Source organism: Lathamus discolor, chromosome 1 (assembly GCF_037157495.1).
Source record: "Lathamus discolor isolate bLatDis1 chromosome 1, bLatDis1.hap1, whole genome shotgun sequence".
Lineage (NCBI taxonomy): Eukaryota > Metazoa > Chordata > Aves > Psittaciformes > Psittacidae > Lathamus > Lathamus discolor.
The window spans coordinates 25749361-25765342 of NC_088884.1; the positions used below are offsets into that span (position 1 = coordinate 25749361).

General features: G+C 37.3%; 1 protein-coding gene across 1 annotated transcript in view; it reads right to left on the reverse strand.

Moving 5' to 3' along the window:
• Nucleotides 1-202: 202 nt before the first annotated feature.
• The window catches only part of TAFA5 (TAFA chemokine like family member 5), a 320900-nt gene continuing 305120 nt past the window's right edge, over nt 203-15982 (reverse strand). The window contains exon 4 of the mRNA XM_065665021.1: nt 203-729. Within this exon, the coding sequence (XP_065521093.1) occupies nt 721-729 (9 nt within the window). The 3' untranslated portion in view covers nt 203-720. The remainder of the gene's footprint in view (nt 730-15982) is intronic.

Sequence of the window (15982 nt, forward strand, 5' to 3'; positions counted from 1 at the left end):
TTTGTGTTCTTTTTGTCCAAGTTTTTCAAACTCAGTGCTCCATTATGTTCTCTCGAACGTGTCATTTCAAGAGTAGGTCTCTGAGTTAGTTTTTACTGCAGTTTTCCGTAAAGACTTCTGCCGAACAACAACATCTCAGCTTTGTGAAAGCTGGAATCATGTCTTTGTGGAGACCTCCTACAATTTAATGACATAACTCTGTTAACAGTAAGATTGTGTCCACTTTAAAATAGATTTTGCTCTTTGGTCTATTGTATATACTGAAAGTATAAGAAAATAAAAGCAATTCAGACAGTTTAGGGCACAAGAAGAGTTTCTCTTTTGCACCTCAGTGTCCTCCCATAGGCAAAACAGTCTTCTCTAAGGCTGACTGGGATGATACTCTTCATTGTAGCAGACTCTTCGAATTAAAACATGTAGGTAACAGCAAGTCCAGCAGTGGTGTATAACGCAGATGAAACGTTAACCATGAACTTTTTTGTATTGCTAATGCCCAAGCATATCTCTTTTTCTAGATTCCTTAGTCCCATGATCCTTAATATGGTAGAACAAACTTTAGCTCATAATGTAGAGGAATTATGCTGTCATTCATGAGATACAGAGAAACAGACAGTTGAGTTGATGACATATAACGGATGATGATCAACAGCAGTGAACTTGACTAAGTAGCTCACACAGAGCCTAAACCACTCCTACGAGGATTCTGTGTTGCTGCATTTGTCAGGAGACCTGTAAATCAATAAGAACAAATGAGTCAGTGTCTTAAGTTAAAATCCTAGTTATCTTTGCTGTCCGTTATTTTCAAATATACTGTACTGAGATTAATGAATTAACAGCTACTGAATTAGAAGATATTTATTTTTTCACAGCAAACATTTCTCCTGAGAAACAACATATGAACAAACCTATATTTTATTATATCTTATCACTTTAATAATTATTTCTAATAAACTCATGAATAGAAATGATAATTTACAATAACTTCAATGCCACAGATCTTCTACTAAGCTCCATGCACACTCCTTTTTATAAAAATAATACCACAGAATGTTCTTTTACCTGCATTAAAGTTACATATAACAATATCTAATACACATGGCAATAAAAATGACTATTTACTTTTCATGTATGTGATATGATGAAAAATGGATGTGAAAGCCATGACCATTTATTAAAAATGCAAGGATGCTTTTACTGGAGGCTTTTCTGCATGTAAATTTCCAATGAGCAGTAGAGTGCGCCTAATTTAATCAATACTGCCCTCTAGCGATGCTATTACAAGTGCAAATTAGCGTAAAAAATATTTGTCGATTTAATTAGAAAATTGTTTTAGTACCACAGCAATAAAAAAAAAAAAAAAAACAACAACCAAACACAAAAACGACCCCAAACACCAACAAAACCCCACGAAATAATGGAATCGGTAAAGGATTGTCTGATGAACCTTTTTAAAATGGAATGAAAACAGAGGTTTAAAAGAGAAACAGAACCAAAGTTCACACTATTAAAGAAAACAAGAGTACTGGATGACAGCTCACACACAAATGAGAAAGTGATGACTGATTTTATACAGCAAGGAGCCAGCTACTCATGCTCACCCAAAATAACAATTTAGAAATGGTTTCAAAATTACATAGATATTGTACAAGACAAAATGTTTTGAGATGTATTAAGCAAGCATGATGGTTACAAAATGTGGTTTGAATGCTCAAACACTATCTTCTGCTTTGGCATTGTTCTGTCTCCAGTCTGAACTGTTTACTGATGGAAATACCATGCATAACTCCAGAAAATATTGAACAGTGAATGGGAAAGAATAAAACAAATAAAATACAATTCACTTGGTTCAAGCCGTGTATTAGATTTAGAGTTTCTAACCTAATCCTCAGAGTATTAAATGAAAGAAATACCTGCCTCCAAATCAATTTAGTGACAGCTTGAAACATACATATCTCTATCTACATGTATGTGGATAGATAGAAAGATAGATAGACAGACAGACAGACAGACAAATACTTTCCTTATAAGGCATAAAGTGTATGTCACAGATTTCTGCTTTTGTCCTCTCACCTTTTCCAGGAAAAAACACCCCAGAAATCTTGCAAACAGCCTTTCCTTTTCGGACTAGTGATCAGATCTCCAAACCACATGGCCTCAGACAGGCTGAAGGCAAAAAACCTGGTTGATTATTGTGGTATATTCCCCTTTTTAAATATACGTTCAGCAAGAGAAATTAAAGTTTTGCTTCTATTAATTTTTCTGTTTCCCCTTTATACTATTTGTTGGGGTTTCCACTATGCCCCCTGTTTCTCTTCCCATTAGAAAAGAACACAACTTTAAAGGTACTCATATTTTTTAGCCAGCAAGACACAAAACAAAAGATTTATGGTTTATTACATTTGAAAGTAAACTACTATTGTGTTAAGAATTAGGCTGAGTTAGCTCCTTCTTTCCTGAATTATGCTGGAGTGGCCTAAAGCTAAAAGCAACAGCATAAACTGCTGATTGACTGTGTGTTCGGTGTTTTCACAGTGTGCTTCTCTACCAATATTGGTCCCAGGACAGACAGAGAATTCAGGTACAACCACATTCATTTGCAGATACCTGCTGCTTTGTCATTTTATGGATATAAAAGCTTCCTTCCTGACTTGCTATCCCTGTCTCTACTTCACACATCCCTGCTGCGTGAATATGGTATCAACACTTTAAAAGAAGGAGAGAAGAGGGGAGACAATTATGCATTTTAAAAATGCTGAGGCAGGGCAGAGTGCAAGTTTGAAATAAAGTGATGACAGGAAGAGGAACAGATTAGAGAACAGGATGTGAATTTACAACTTTGGACAATGACAGGATAAAATGGAATGGGGGGGCGGGGGGAAGAGAAGGCATAGGTTAGCTAGGGAAGTTTAAACATGATTTATTAATGAAGGCATGAAAAAGAAGGTAGGTAATAGGAACAAATGATAGAAAGGAGACAAAGGATAGAAGAGAGCACGAAGAGTCCAGAGAAGAGAAAGAAAATGTACACCTACCCTCCCACCTCCTGTTTTTTTTTTTCCCTTGCATTCCTCATTATAGATAAAATAATCACTCCCCAGAAAACCAGACAGATTAAGCAAGAGGAGAGATTATCAAAATGACCATAAAAGGGACTTTATTATTTATACTAAAAGTTCAAACCACAGAATAGAATCATACAATTGTTTAGGTTGGAAAAGACCTTTAAGATCAAGTCCAACTGTTAACCTAAGACTGCCAAGTCCACCACTGAATCATATCCCTAGGTGCCACATCTACACGTCTATACCTCCAGGGATGCTTACTCCACAGCTACCCTGGGCAGCCTGTTCCAGTGCTTGACAACAGTTTCATTGAAGAAATTTTTCCTAATGTCTTACCTAAACCCATCCTGGTGCAACTTGCATCCATTTCCTTTTGTCCTAACCCTCATAACTTGGGAGAAGAGACCAGCACCCACCCCACTACAACCCCCTTTCAGGTAGTCGTAGAGAGCAATAAGGTCCCACCCAAGCCTCCTTTTCTCCAAGCTAAAAAAACCCAGTTCCCTCAGCTCCATATCACAGAACTTGCTCTCTAGACCCTTCACCTTCCTTCAGACATGATCCAGCACCTCAACCATGAGCACCCAATTTCTCCAGGGGAATACTGTGGGAAGTAGTGTCAAAGGCTTTAGTAAAGCCTGCATAGGCAACATGTACAGCCTTTCCTCATCTACTAAAGGGGTCGCCTTGTCATACAAGGACACCAGGTTAATCAAGCAGGACCTGCCTTTTGTAAACCCATGCTGACTGGGCTTGATCATCAGGTTGTCCTATACAGACTGTGTGAAGGCAATCAAGAGGATCTGCTCCATAACCTTCCGCTGCACAGAGGTCAGCCTGACTGGCTATAGTTCCCCAGACTCTCCTTACAGCCCTTCTGGTGGATGAGTGTCACATTTGCTAACCTCCAGTCAACTAGGACCTCCACGGTTAGCCAGGACTGCTGTGAAATGATAGGAAGTGGCTCGGTTAGGCTCTCTGCTAGCTCCTTCAGTACCCTTTGTTTCTTTTTTTCCCTTCACTTAGGAAATTTGCAGCAGCATCAAATTTAAGAGAGTCCCGGTACTGATCACGTATTACAAGATTTTCTTTTCTGTCCATTTCTGCACAGGACTCGTGGCAGTTCTAGGTTGCCATCAGGTACCATTGCACAAGTCTGTCGGTTTTTTTTACTGACTTCAATGAAGTCAGAATTTCTCCCCTGTGCTTTAGACAGCAGGTTCAGTTCCTTCTGAAGGAGTCAGATGTTCTGGCTGTATGTCTGGAGAACTCTTGAGCTTGTTCAACTTTGAGAGACTGAGTGAGCGTCTAGTACCAGAGATTAAAATATTCCCATATGTTATCTGATTTTTTTTTACGTGATGGAAGCCCAAGTTCCTGTGTGCTCCACAGAATTCTGTTCAAGTGGAAAAATCATTTTCCTGACTGCATATTAATAGATAATCCAAAGCATAAGGAACAATGCATTTCATATGACCATATATCTCTTATTATAGTTTTTGAATGGCTTGAATATGTCCTAAGAGTGTTTACACAATTGTTACATAGTCCACTTAATTCCTCTTATTCTGGGGAGAGTAGAATAAGGGATGAATACCATTATCTCCAACTGGGCCCTAATGGCAAATAAAGCAAGTCACAGACAAAGACAAAACATTATTCAAGCCACCTTGAGGAACTGGGGATATGTGGTGATTTTCTGACAGGATTTCCACCGAAAGAAACCCACTCAAAACCCTCTGTCTGTCCTTCAGTGTGGTATGATTGAATTCAGTGACAAAATGTTTTAATTTCTCATCACAAACCAGAAAACTGAGCCAGCCTTACTATAACTGGCAAATATTTTCAGAGTTAGGACTGAGTTTCAAGTATGTCTCGCCTGACCTTTTATTTTCAAAGGAACCTGCATAAAAAACAATACCATGTCAAGCCTGGCAAAGCCTTAGTAGTTTCATCTGGTTTCCACTCTCTATTTTTAGAATAAAAATGAAAGTCAGAGTGAACCAAAGTCATTATTTTTGCTACAGTAGCCAAGTGCTTTTACATGATTGCCTGTTGAAGTTACATTGACACTCTATGATGACAACTCTGAACAAGCTATCATGTTTCCAGCACTGATTTCTGGAAATTTTCTGTATGCCTACAGAGAAATTGGTCATATTCAAGAGATTTCAGTGTTGCCTAACAGATGAACTACTTGTCTAAAGTGTGTATTGTGCACTTTCAACTACAGTCTTAAAAATGACTCTGTGAGTCTTAGGATTCTGTATGGCTCACATCAATGTAAATGGTTTTTGGTTTTGGCTTAGGCTTTTTTGTACAAAGTTAATTCACAGAGATGGATGTAGGTTGGGCCAGTCTCTGCCTCACAAAACTACTCATAAAGGAAACAGTTCCAAACCTTTTTACCAACTGATGGCAAGTCAGATAAGCAACATGTCTTTCCCCTCTGCTTCTGCAGCTGTCTCTTCTAGGTCTCTGAATAACTAAGCATGTATAATGCAGAAAGAAAGATATAAAAGCATTAAAATGCCCAACAAAAACCTTACACTACCTTGCAAGATACCTCATGCTTTATGGGAATAAAAATGTAAATTTCTGGTGATGATCCAAGCAGTAGCAATGACCTGTTGTATTTATGAGAACTCCCACAGTCTCTCCGGAAAATTTATTGTTTTTCTCCCTTCCTCTCCTTTTCTCCATGCTGTTCATATATGCAAATTGAACTGTTTAGTCTTCAGGAAAATATAAGTTAATCTAACTTTAAAGTGTCTGCAGCTATTAAGAATAAGAAGCATGGGCACTCCTATACTTCGTAGTGCTGTATTCTGACCCACTGAGCTAGCCACAGCAAGGACTCTTCAAATTATAATACCTGCAGACTAGGAATAATAACGTTGATCAAATTTAGTGTCTGTGCTTGGGTGAATGTTTATAAAAAGCAGCCTAGTGTATTAGGTACATAGATAATACTTTCCTGTGCTGCACTCCAGCAAAGCAGCATTCATGAGTTACAGCAGAATCCAATCACTAGCCACCTTCTAAAACATGCCCTTTTTTAACATCCACTGTCTGGACTGGGCTTTTTTTATAATTTCTACTATTCAAGTAAAGCACAAAAAGAAGTATTTATTCCAACTCTGAAACTCTTTGCAAATGAGATATTTTTTTCCAATAACAGATATTTTAATATTAATGATCTGTCGAGAATGAAAACCAAAAAGTGACATTTCCCCGTAAATAACACTCGCAGCCGTATCTTCTCAATTGCCCTGACCACCCGCCAGGACTATCATTTTGATTATTCATTTCCTTTTCTATCAAAATCCTGTTTGTCTCATGCTACCTTTTTTGAACTTACAAGATCTTGGAATGTGCTAGGTCAGATCATACACTCCTCCTTTCTTCTGAATTGCCCATTCCTCCATAAGCAATACTAGAGAAGGCAGTGGGACTGTTCTTATAACTAGATAATCCTTACAATGAATGAAACTGTTAGAACAAAGTGTTGTAACACAGCTAACCATGGGTCATGTAGGTGACCTGTGTTTAAGAGCTCAGCCTTAGGCATGTATAATAATACAAGCTCACTTTGCAGCATCTGAACATATGCTAAGAGAAAGCAATGGAGGTGGCAGAAGAGGTGGCGGCAAGAATATCTGTGCTCAGAACATTCAAAGCTGTTGAGCACAAAGGTGATCATGGAGTAGCATTTAGAGCTGTTGTGGATCAGGCAGGTCTCATTCTGCCCCCATGAAAGTCTAAAGCTAGCTCCTTGAAGCAATATGGATAGAAAGAGGGTATGATGAAGAGCATCACACATTTTGCTAGGCGTAACAATGCAAACCAGAGTGTCTTAATCTCTAATGTGCTGGGTAAAAGCAAGCACACTTAACACTAGTGAAAGGCCTTGAACAAGTAACCCAATTGTATCTGATTTCTCTTTGCTCTTTTAAACTGGTTAGAGGTGTACATCTATATGAAGTTTAGTAGTAGGTAAAACTAAGAAAGGTTTGTAACTAACACAGAATTGTAAATTTGAGAAATTACTACTTCTCTCCCTCCTTTTTACTCTTAAAATAAAAGTAACTGCAATATTAACACAATTCAAAGTGTGCAAGGACAGCCAGGGGCTTCCCTTAGGGTACTGAAAAAATAACCTGGATTTATTATTCCTGAGACTTTTCTCTAAGGTAGGAGAGAGTTTCAAATTAAATCAGCAATGAATCTAAGACTCTATGTTTATTTAAACACTGTAACTTTATGTATACTGAATTCTGAATATTCATACCTACATGGCTATATTGAAAACATACTCTTTATATATTTAAAAATCTTAACAAAGACATAACTGTAATTACATAAAACATTACTCTGCAAGTCAGTGTTCACCAGTGAGATACTATGTCTGCTTTATGTATTCCATCTGACAATTTATTGTTTAAGAAAGCAGTCATGTTTAGCATCATTCCAGAAAGCAATGTAGCACAGCAGATGACTTTAACAAGCAATCTTTATAAATATGTATGGTAAATAAATCTCTATTTAAAATTGCTCTGCTTAGCCTTTGTCTGTGACTTGAGGAGAAAGTAGTAAGCGGACAACTGTGGGGAGAGGGAATAGAGAAGGAATAGATATATGTAGGTCAGGTAAGAGTAATACAGGAGGGTTTTTATTCTCTCATAGCCCTGTTTGAAAGCAAATGTAAGAACATACACAGCATTCTTCTACAGAAATAACACATAGGCATCCACTGCAAATGGAAAAACAAGTATGGTCTTCAGTAAAGCTTGAATGTACATGGCCACGTGTATAGAAGAAAGCCCACCGCTGCTCTTAGTCCTTACATTGACTGCAAACGGCACATTTTTCAAAGGAAAAAGTTTCTGAACCAGAATTTATACATGGAAAACAACACAAGCATGTCTCAGCACAAATTAGTTCAGCTTTTTAAACATTGATTCTACTCACTTTGCAAAACCAAAAATTTCCAGCCTAACAGATTGTTACACCCTTGTTAACAGGTTTATGAGATTTAGTTCCTGGCCTCAAAGGCACATTATAAAATGTGAAAAATTCTTCCCTAAAACACCTCACCACAGAAACAGTGAGGTTCTCCAGGAAAGTGAAAGATAACGATCTCATCTAAAATATCCTTTTGTACACCATGCTCATCCTCCAGTTTAAAGTTTTGCATGACTATGGCAAAGCTGTAAAGAAGGATGAGACAGAGAATTTAAGGATCATTATCCCAAACTTGCCCATTAAAACATTTTTAATACCTTAGTTGGCAAAGCAGACAAGCAGACACCTAAATATATTATACTGTGTAGTGATTTGATTAGAGGTGCAAGAATATTTAAACCTAACAAACCTATGGATGCATACAATGCAGTAGTTAAAAAACCAACCAGTGTGTCATTGTCTACTGTAGGCAGAGCACTCTGTTCACTGTGCAGCATATTGGATCTGAATTATTTGGCAACATCACCATTGCCCTCCCTATCCCATTTCTGTGATATTTTATCAAGCTGTGCTGTGGTAATCAGATTTCTGTAGTAGCCTGAAAACAAACAACAAAAGAGGAAAAATAAACTGTGGCAAATGTCAAGGAATTTTCTATAATTTACAATGAATTTTACACAGACAAAAAACAGAACTATATAATAAAAGTAACTGCAATAGAACTTCCAGAGAGCAGGAGAGGAAGTAAATTTGATCTCTCGACACACAAAGAAAGCAGTCTAAGAGAATTTTATCACCTCATCTAGTTCCATGTGTCTCATAGAAGTGGGGTGAATCCTCTATAGTAACCATTGTCAATCAGATTTTAGGGTTTCCTAGCCTATTGTCTCTTCCATGACAGCTCTTCAACTCCCCATTATTACAATCTCCTTGGATCAAGTTCAGATTATGAGACCTAAATGTGGGTATCTATATGTAAAGTGCAATCTTAGTCAAGGTCAACAAAATCTAGAGTTCAATTCTGCCAAAACATAGATGCTTAGAGTCTGTGGGACATACTTGAGCATCTGCCCTGACCTCCAGATGCTGCTTCAAAATGTCTTTTGTCATATATTTGAACTCATGAATACATCTTAGGAATCCTGGAACATCTAGGCTGTCCTGGACACATGAATTCAGAGAACTGAATTCTGCACTTTATTTTCTCAAGCTGAGAAGTCCCAAGCAGCTCCTGCTTGTGACTCACTGGGCCTCGTTTTGTCGTAGGTGACCCACTAGACCCTAGTGTAACTCCACATGCATCGCTGCCCAAAATGTATTTTGTGGTTGAGCATTTCCTCTGGGTTGAGTCTCACAGATGGCAGGGAAAAGGAATAAGACACCAATCTCATGATCAGTCTCTGTGCCTAAAAAGCAAGCATTTGTGGTTCAGTTAGCTAAAACAACAAGACAGACCATGAAACTTTTATGTGGGTCCATCCTTAAGAAAAGTCATTACAGAGATCACACAATCCTAGAAGTTCAAGGGGATGGGACCATAGATAAGCATGCTATTACACTAAGCACATGTCATTGCAAGTGTTAGAAGAGCTGTCAAATTGTTTCTTAGAAACATTTATCTGACCTTTGTTATCTTTCAAGCTTATTTTCACATTATAAGAATGACAAATAGTAACATCAGACTTTGAGAATACTTAAAAAAATGATTGAGCTATTTAAGAGATTTTTTCTGGGTTAAATCAGAATAAAATATTTTCCATTCCTCACTTGCTCCAGTCGTAGGTGTAGAATGGACCTTGCTGGTTCCTAAAACAGTTACTCAGATGAAATTCAATGAACCTGAGAAACAAATAAGCTTCAGGTGAAGACAAGGATCAAGATATAGTATTGACAGTGTCATTAGTGAATGCAGTGTGGTGGATCACACAGTACCTGTGCTGTTCATCACAGTACCATTTCAGAGTTCATAATCTAATGCAACAAACCAAACCCAGGAATGGCTAACTAATTTTTTAATATTACATTTGATACTTTAGGACATTACTCTGATAATTATGGTAAGATTTTTGCTGTTGAGAACTCACAGATTTCTTTTTCTCATCTTAGATTTTCTCAGATTTGAAAAAAAATATACAAGAGATTTGAAAGACTTCAGCTGCTGGCAGCTATCAAGCCCTTGGTTCCTCTGGTATGTCTGGGTTTGTGAGGGGGAGGTTCTCAAGACAGAAGGAAGAGATATCACCATGTTTTAGCAGTTACAAGAAAGTACATCAAAGTTAAGGGGATAGGTCCTAAAATATTAACTATAGTCCAGATGGCCTGCGTGGGTGAAACTTGAGAATGTTTAATGAGAAATCACACAAAACTCAGATGCTATAGAAACAAGAGACGGAACAGAAAAAGAGGAAAATGTATTACTGACTCTGCCAGACATGCTAGGCAACATTTCATAAATATCAGATGGAAGAAGCCATGATCAATCTTTCTTTTGAGGTCAGGAATTACATGCCACACAGAACACGACTAATGCACAAATGTGATTACATGGTTTGAGTTTCTGTTATCAGAAGGAGACCTGTATTTTCTCCTCAGAACAGGCCTTGGCTTAGGCTATGGGTTTCATGAAGATGTCATTTTATCAAGGTTAATTAACAAGATATAGTTTTTGTTTCTCTGACATTGGCCCTTTTTTGATAATTAAACAAAAATGGAAAAAAGTAATTTTTTTTTTTTTTTTTTTAAATAGTAGGAGAGGAAATATGCTGTGTAGGAGACAATGTGGGTGTGTTTCACAGATTCTGTAAGATTCACAGGGACCACTGTGGGAATTACAACACAGGCAGGAAAGCTATTGAAAGACAGTCTTGCAAGGTACAAGCATTAAATTTGCCCCAGCGTTCGTAGCTGTTTGTAAGGCTTAGCTACAGCTCTTCTCTGCACACAATGATTAACTCTATTCTTAAAGTGTTTTATCACTGTTAGACTCAATAGGTGCTAGAATATGTGAAATTGGTTTTGAATAATTTTGCTTAAGAAAAAAATGGTATTTCAAAAAGTTAAACTTTCATTTTAAAGTGAGTCAATTAATTTTTTGTTTTGCATCCCAGGAGTAGTACTGTGTAATGAGATATGCTATTATGAGCAAATACTATTAATTCTGACATTTATTAATGAAATAATTAACATCACTTGTTAGTAAGAACTGAATTGAATGTCTTATTTTCAGTGTCACAGTGATATCTGCTTGTGCTGTGTTGGTGTCAGACAACAGAACTGAGCATTGGAATAGGTTGCCCAGACAGACTGTGGAGTCTCCTTCTGCAGAGATATTCAAGAGCCATCTGGACACAGTCCTGCGTAATGTGTTTTAGGTGACCCTAATTGAGCAGGGAGATTGGATGAGATGATTTCCTGTGATCCCTTCCAACCTCTAGCATTCTATCATCCTGTGATTCTGTGAAACTATATAATGCTTCTATCTGAAAAAGAAAAACCTCGGTTGCAATAATTATCCCATTGACCTTTGGGCATCTAAAAGCCTAACTTAGGATTTTGTTAGTCAAGGACAATTTATATAAAAAACAGTCTGAGGTCAGTTTGACAGTGCATACTGCAACTATGTACACTTATCATGGTTATCTGATTTAGATGCCTTCAGTTAGAATACATAAATCATACCAAATGCTCTAAAAGCATATATCCTGATAGTCTTTGAGGAAAAATACAATTGCTTTTATCATGTAAATGAAATTTAACTTTACCTTTTGGAAGGACCTATGTCTCTCCACTGAGGATGGACAAGGCAAACACCAACTAGTTTCTGAAGTCATGTTTTTGGTAACTGCGTTATATAGAGGAATGTACCTCATTCTCACTAATTTATTTAATACTTTAAAAAATATGTTGCTTGTATTGCTTGGGTTTTGTTTTTCTTTTTCTCTCTTTTTTTTTTTTAATAAACAACTGTATGTTATGCAACTTCTAAAGAGAAGATGCTGTTTTCATTTTCCTAGAAAAAAAAATATTTCAAGCTAAGATATCAGCATGAAAACAGCTGCTTTTCTAATTAGTACATTTGATGCTTAGCTTCTTTTCATTACAGAACAGAGGGGACACTTTGATCTAGATGTTTTTGTCAGTGTTAACTAGCATGAGGCCCTAATAATTTAAAAATAAGACAAACACAAATAAAATGTATACCTAAAAATTATTTGTTCAATACATCCTGTTATAACACATCAGTAGGAATGAAACACATTCTAATTGGTCCCGATACATCATGAAACAATGTCATAAGAGTAATGAAAATGAAAAATACAGTGATATAATTTAAAAGTTTCTTTTGGATTAAAAAATTAAAAGTTTTGAAGTACTTCAATGGAAAAAAAAGTGAAAATTCCAAATTTTAACAAATACAATTAGTTATTGCTCTGACAGATTATTTATTTAACAGGCTCAGGAGAGTTTGAAATTATCAATGAATCTTCTCCCTTTCCAGTCAAAAACTCCATACTGGCAGACTATCTGACTAAAAGTTAGGCATGAGGAGGGTTCACTGTTTTACAACATATGCACTGCAAAGTCTTTAAGCTTACTCTGATAAAGCGTGCTTAATTAACTGTAATACTTGCTCTTCATACTGACTTCTAAAATGCAAAACAGCTACATAAATGGGTAATAGAAGACCTTTTCACCCTGATTTTCAGTTTAAATGTGTACTTATGTTGATATTTGATTACGCTAGTGCTCTTCTTTAAATACTGGAGTGTCTGCTTATTCCACCAATAAGCTCTGTTCCTGGGAATTTTCACCCCAGATCTAGCCCTATGGTAAGTCAGAGCTCTGACATCTGAAATGCTCTGGGCTGACTCCATTATCATTCCTCCTAATGATATTGCTCTGATCACTTTCAAGATGCACAGCTGTCTGATAGGCCAAAACCACATAAACAGCATTAAAATTTTGGAAAGAAATTATATGGATTGTAAGCAGACATAACCCAGAAGCTACAGATTCAGATCTGTATTAATGGAAGCAAAGCGATAAATACATTTTGACTTAAAGCCTCATACATAGTTTGATGTGAAATTCTTTCCAAGATTCATCAAAAGCTGTCAATTGCCATTTGCTGTGCTAATTTGAGACATTAATGTACTTAAATATAAGTATACTTTTTTGTTTTTCTGCAATCCTGCAGATTCTCCTGAGACCATTAAAACTGGCTTATTTCCCAGATATCTCTGCAAAGGATATTCTGCTCACAGAAAATGCAACATAGAGTGTCCTCAAGTGAAAGGTGTGGCAAAGCACTTCTGTTTGGCAAGTTTGTGAGTTAAGGGAAAGAAGTGCTTCATCCTCAACATAAGAAAGATAAACTGAATTCTTGGCTAAGACCTTAAGCCTTACAAAATGACAAATAATTAAAATAAATGCTCTATGGACCTTTTGCCAAATAAATGCAATTAGCTACATGTTGATTAAATTTCTGATATTTAATATCTGTAATAAAAAGCTTTTGATTTATGACTGTTCAACTGTATGACCACAGACTGTAGATGTCTCAATTCAATTCCTACCACAAATAAGGCGTATGGTCTGTTGTAATATCTAAAATATCAGCTAACAGTCATACTTTACCTTAAACATAGTACACAGCTATCAATCACATATAAATGAAAGTTACTCACTGGACTTCTGAAGAGGGAATACAGGGTACACTTCTGTAACACTTCAAATCATAGAAAGAGGTAAGGGGCCTAAGGAGGTATTTAGGTGCAGTATCTGGAAACAGCAAGGCTGTTAGCACAGCAGAGTTATTCAACTTTGTTACATCAGAGAAGCACTTGGCTGATTTGTATGAGTTTGCAGGTTCTGGTTAATACTTCTTTGGTGGATGTCTTACAGTGCAATGTCAACCTGTTCACAGTTCCAAGTCTATTTTTAATCAGATCAAGTATTTTCTTTTTCATTTCTTAAGGTTCCCTTCAAAAGAACATAATCTCTGCTAGGTTGCAGTACTATGCTCTCCCTCCTCCTTACAATGTTCCTGCGGTATGCACAGTGGTACATCTGAAACAAGAAAGGTTTAGTGTTTGTCCTCCCTGACTTTAACTCCAGACTAGAGACAAAATAGATTTCAGTTCCTACACAGAAAAGAGAACAGAGCACGAGTTCCTTTGCTTCATCATTTTTAGTTAGGTCTAACCACTAAGTCCAAGGGTTCAATTCAGTAACCCCAGCATGCTATGTGCAGATGTCTCAGTGTACTGAATGCTGATGGATCTGATCAGGCTCCAGTGATTATGGGTGCTTGCCTACTCTTCTTCACCAGGAACAGCTCGTAGTAGCAAAGCTGGGTGGTAGCTGTGGGAACTGCCTGACAGGAATAAACTGCAGAAGACCGGCCACTTCTTTGAAGAGAATCAGTCTTCTACAATCTTGTGCTTACATCTACTATGTGACAAAAGTCTGCAAAGGGAGAGGTAGAGCAGAATACCTGACTTCTGACAGATTGACTTGGTATAAGCTTGGACAGCCCCAATCCCCAGAGGTTCCCAGAACTATTAGTCCCCAGGCACTTAGCCTGCAGAATGACATTCAGACTCCATGAAACCTCCTGAGGGACTGGATTCTGGTATTGTTATAAAAAGGTGGCTGTTGTATTCTTCCCCTGCTCTAGTTTCGAGGAAATTACCTTTGTATTCAGTGCTTTTTGCAGAAGCCCTGAGTACCAATATGCACCAGATCAGCCTCAGTTCAGACTTAAGTGAGGGAATATGCACTTAGTGGATATCAAACGCATGTAGCTCAGTTTTGCCACAGTAGCCACACCTCTGGGTGCATGCAGAAGTAAAATGATATGCCTGTAAGCAATTGTATGCAAATGATGTGCCTGTACTGCCTGTAAGGGAAAAATAGGTTGTTTACAAAATGACAAGGACCAAGGATACTAGGCAGGATATTTGTTGAAAACAGTCTTGGATTCCAGCCTTGTCAATAAGCCAGGAACAGAATATACAGAAATATATTACACTACAGAATTCAAGTAAAGTATGGCGCCATTCAAGCCTATGTCCCTGTGTGCTGCCTCTGATAATCTGCCTCCATTAACATTTGTGCCTTAATCACCCGACCAAATCTACTGAAAAACATTTTTAAATTCACATTCTTGACCTCACTGTTAGAAAGCTCTTGCTCCTGTATCGACCATGGGCTATAGTCCTCAGGAATTATGAAAAGTTCTCCTGTTTTCAAACCCCTTCCTCCTAGTTTCAGAGTCATAACCGTTCATTTATTTTCTTCTTGGATATAAGGAAGGTGAAATTTAAGGCATTTCTGCTGTGAGTAGCTAGCAAGGACAGCAGATGCACCAAAAAATTTTCTGTGGTTTTGAACAGCACTTCCTCCATGGTAAGACTGCTTTTATCATTCATGTTTTGTAAAAACAAAAACACCACAAAAATGCCCCCAACCACATCTGATGCAATTTAATTTTGCTAAAATATCTTATTTAATGAAAAATGAAAGTAAAAACATTCCACAAGCAGGCCTCTCTTGCTACCAGAAACAAAGAAAAGTCCTATGGATTATGGTATATGTACATAATTAAAAAATAATCTGCCACACTGGCCTGGCTGTTTGATGGTAAAGGTTGTATACTACTTTGCAGAAGATTGCTGATTTTCTCTTCTATGATTTTCATTTGAAAGCAAGGCAAGTATTTGACCAAATCTTCTGAGGACATGGAGATATCCAGTAGAAACCAAGTACCTGTATGCAACATGTAGACTGCTTTAAGGGAATCCAGCTTCCTCAAACTCACCTCTCATGATTACCACCTGTTGATTGAAATTTAAGTAGAATAAATGAGGGCAAAAATTGAAGGTGAAGTGGCGGGCTGTCCTGTGTTTCGTAAAAAAGATTTTATTTGGAGATGAAATTATGCTACACACCTC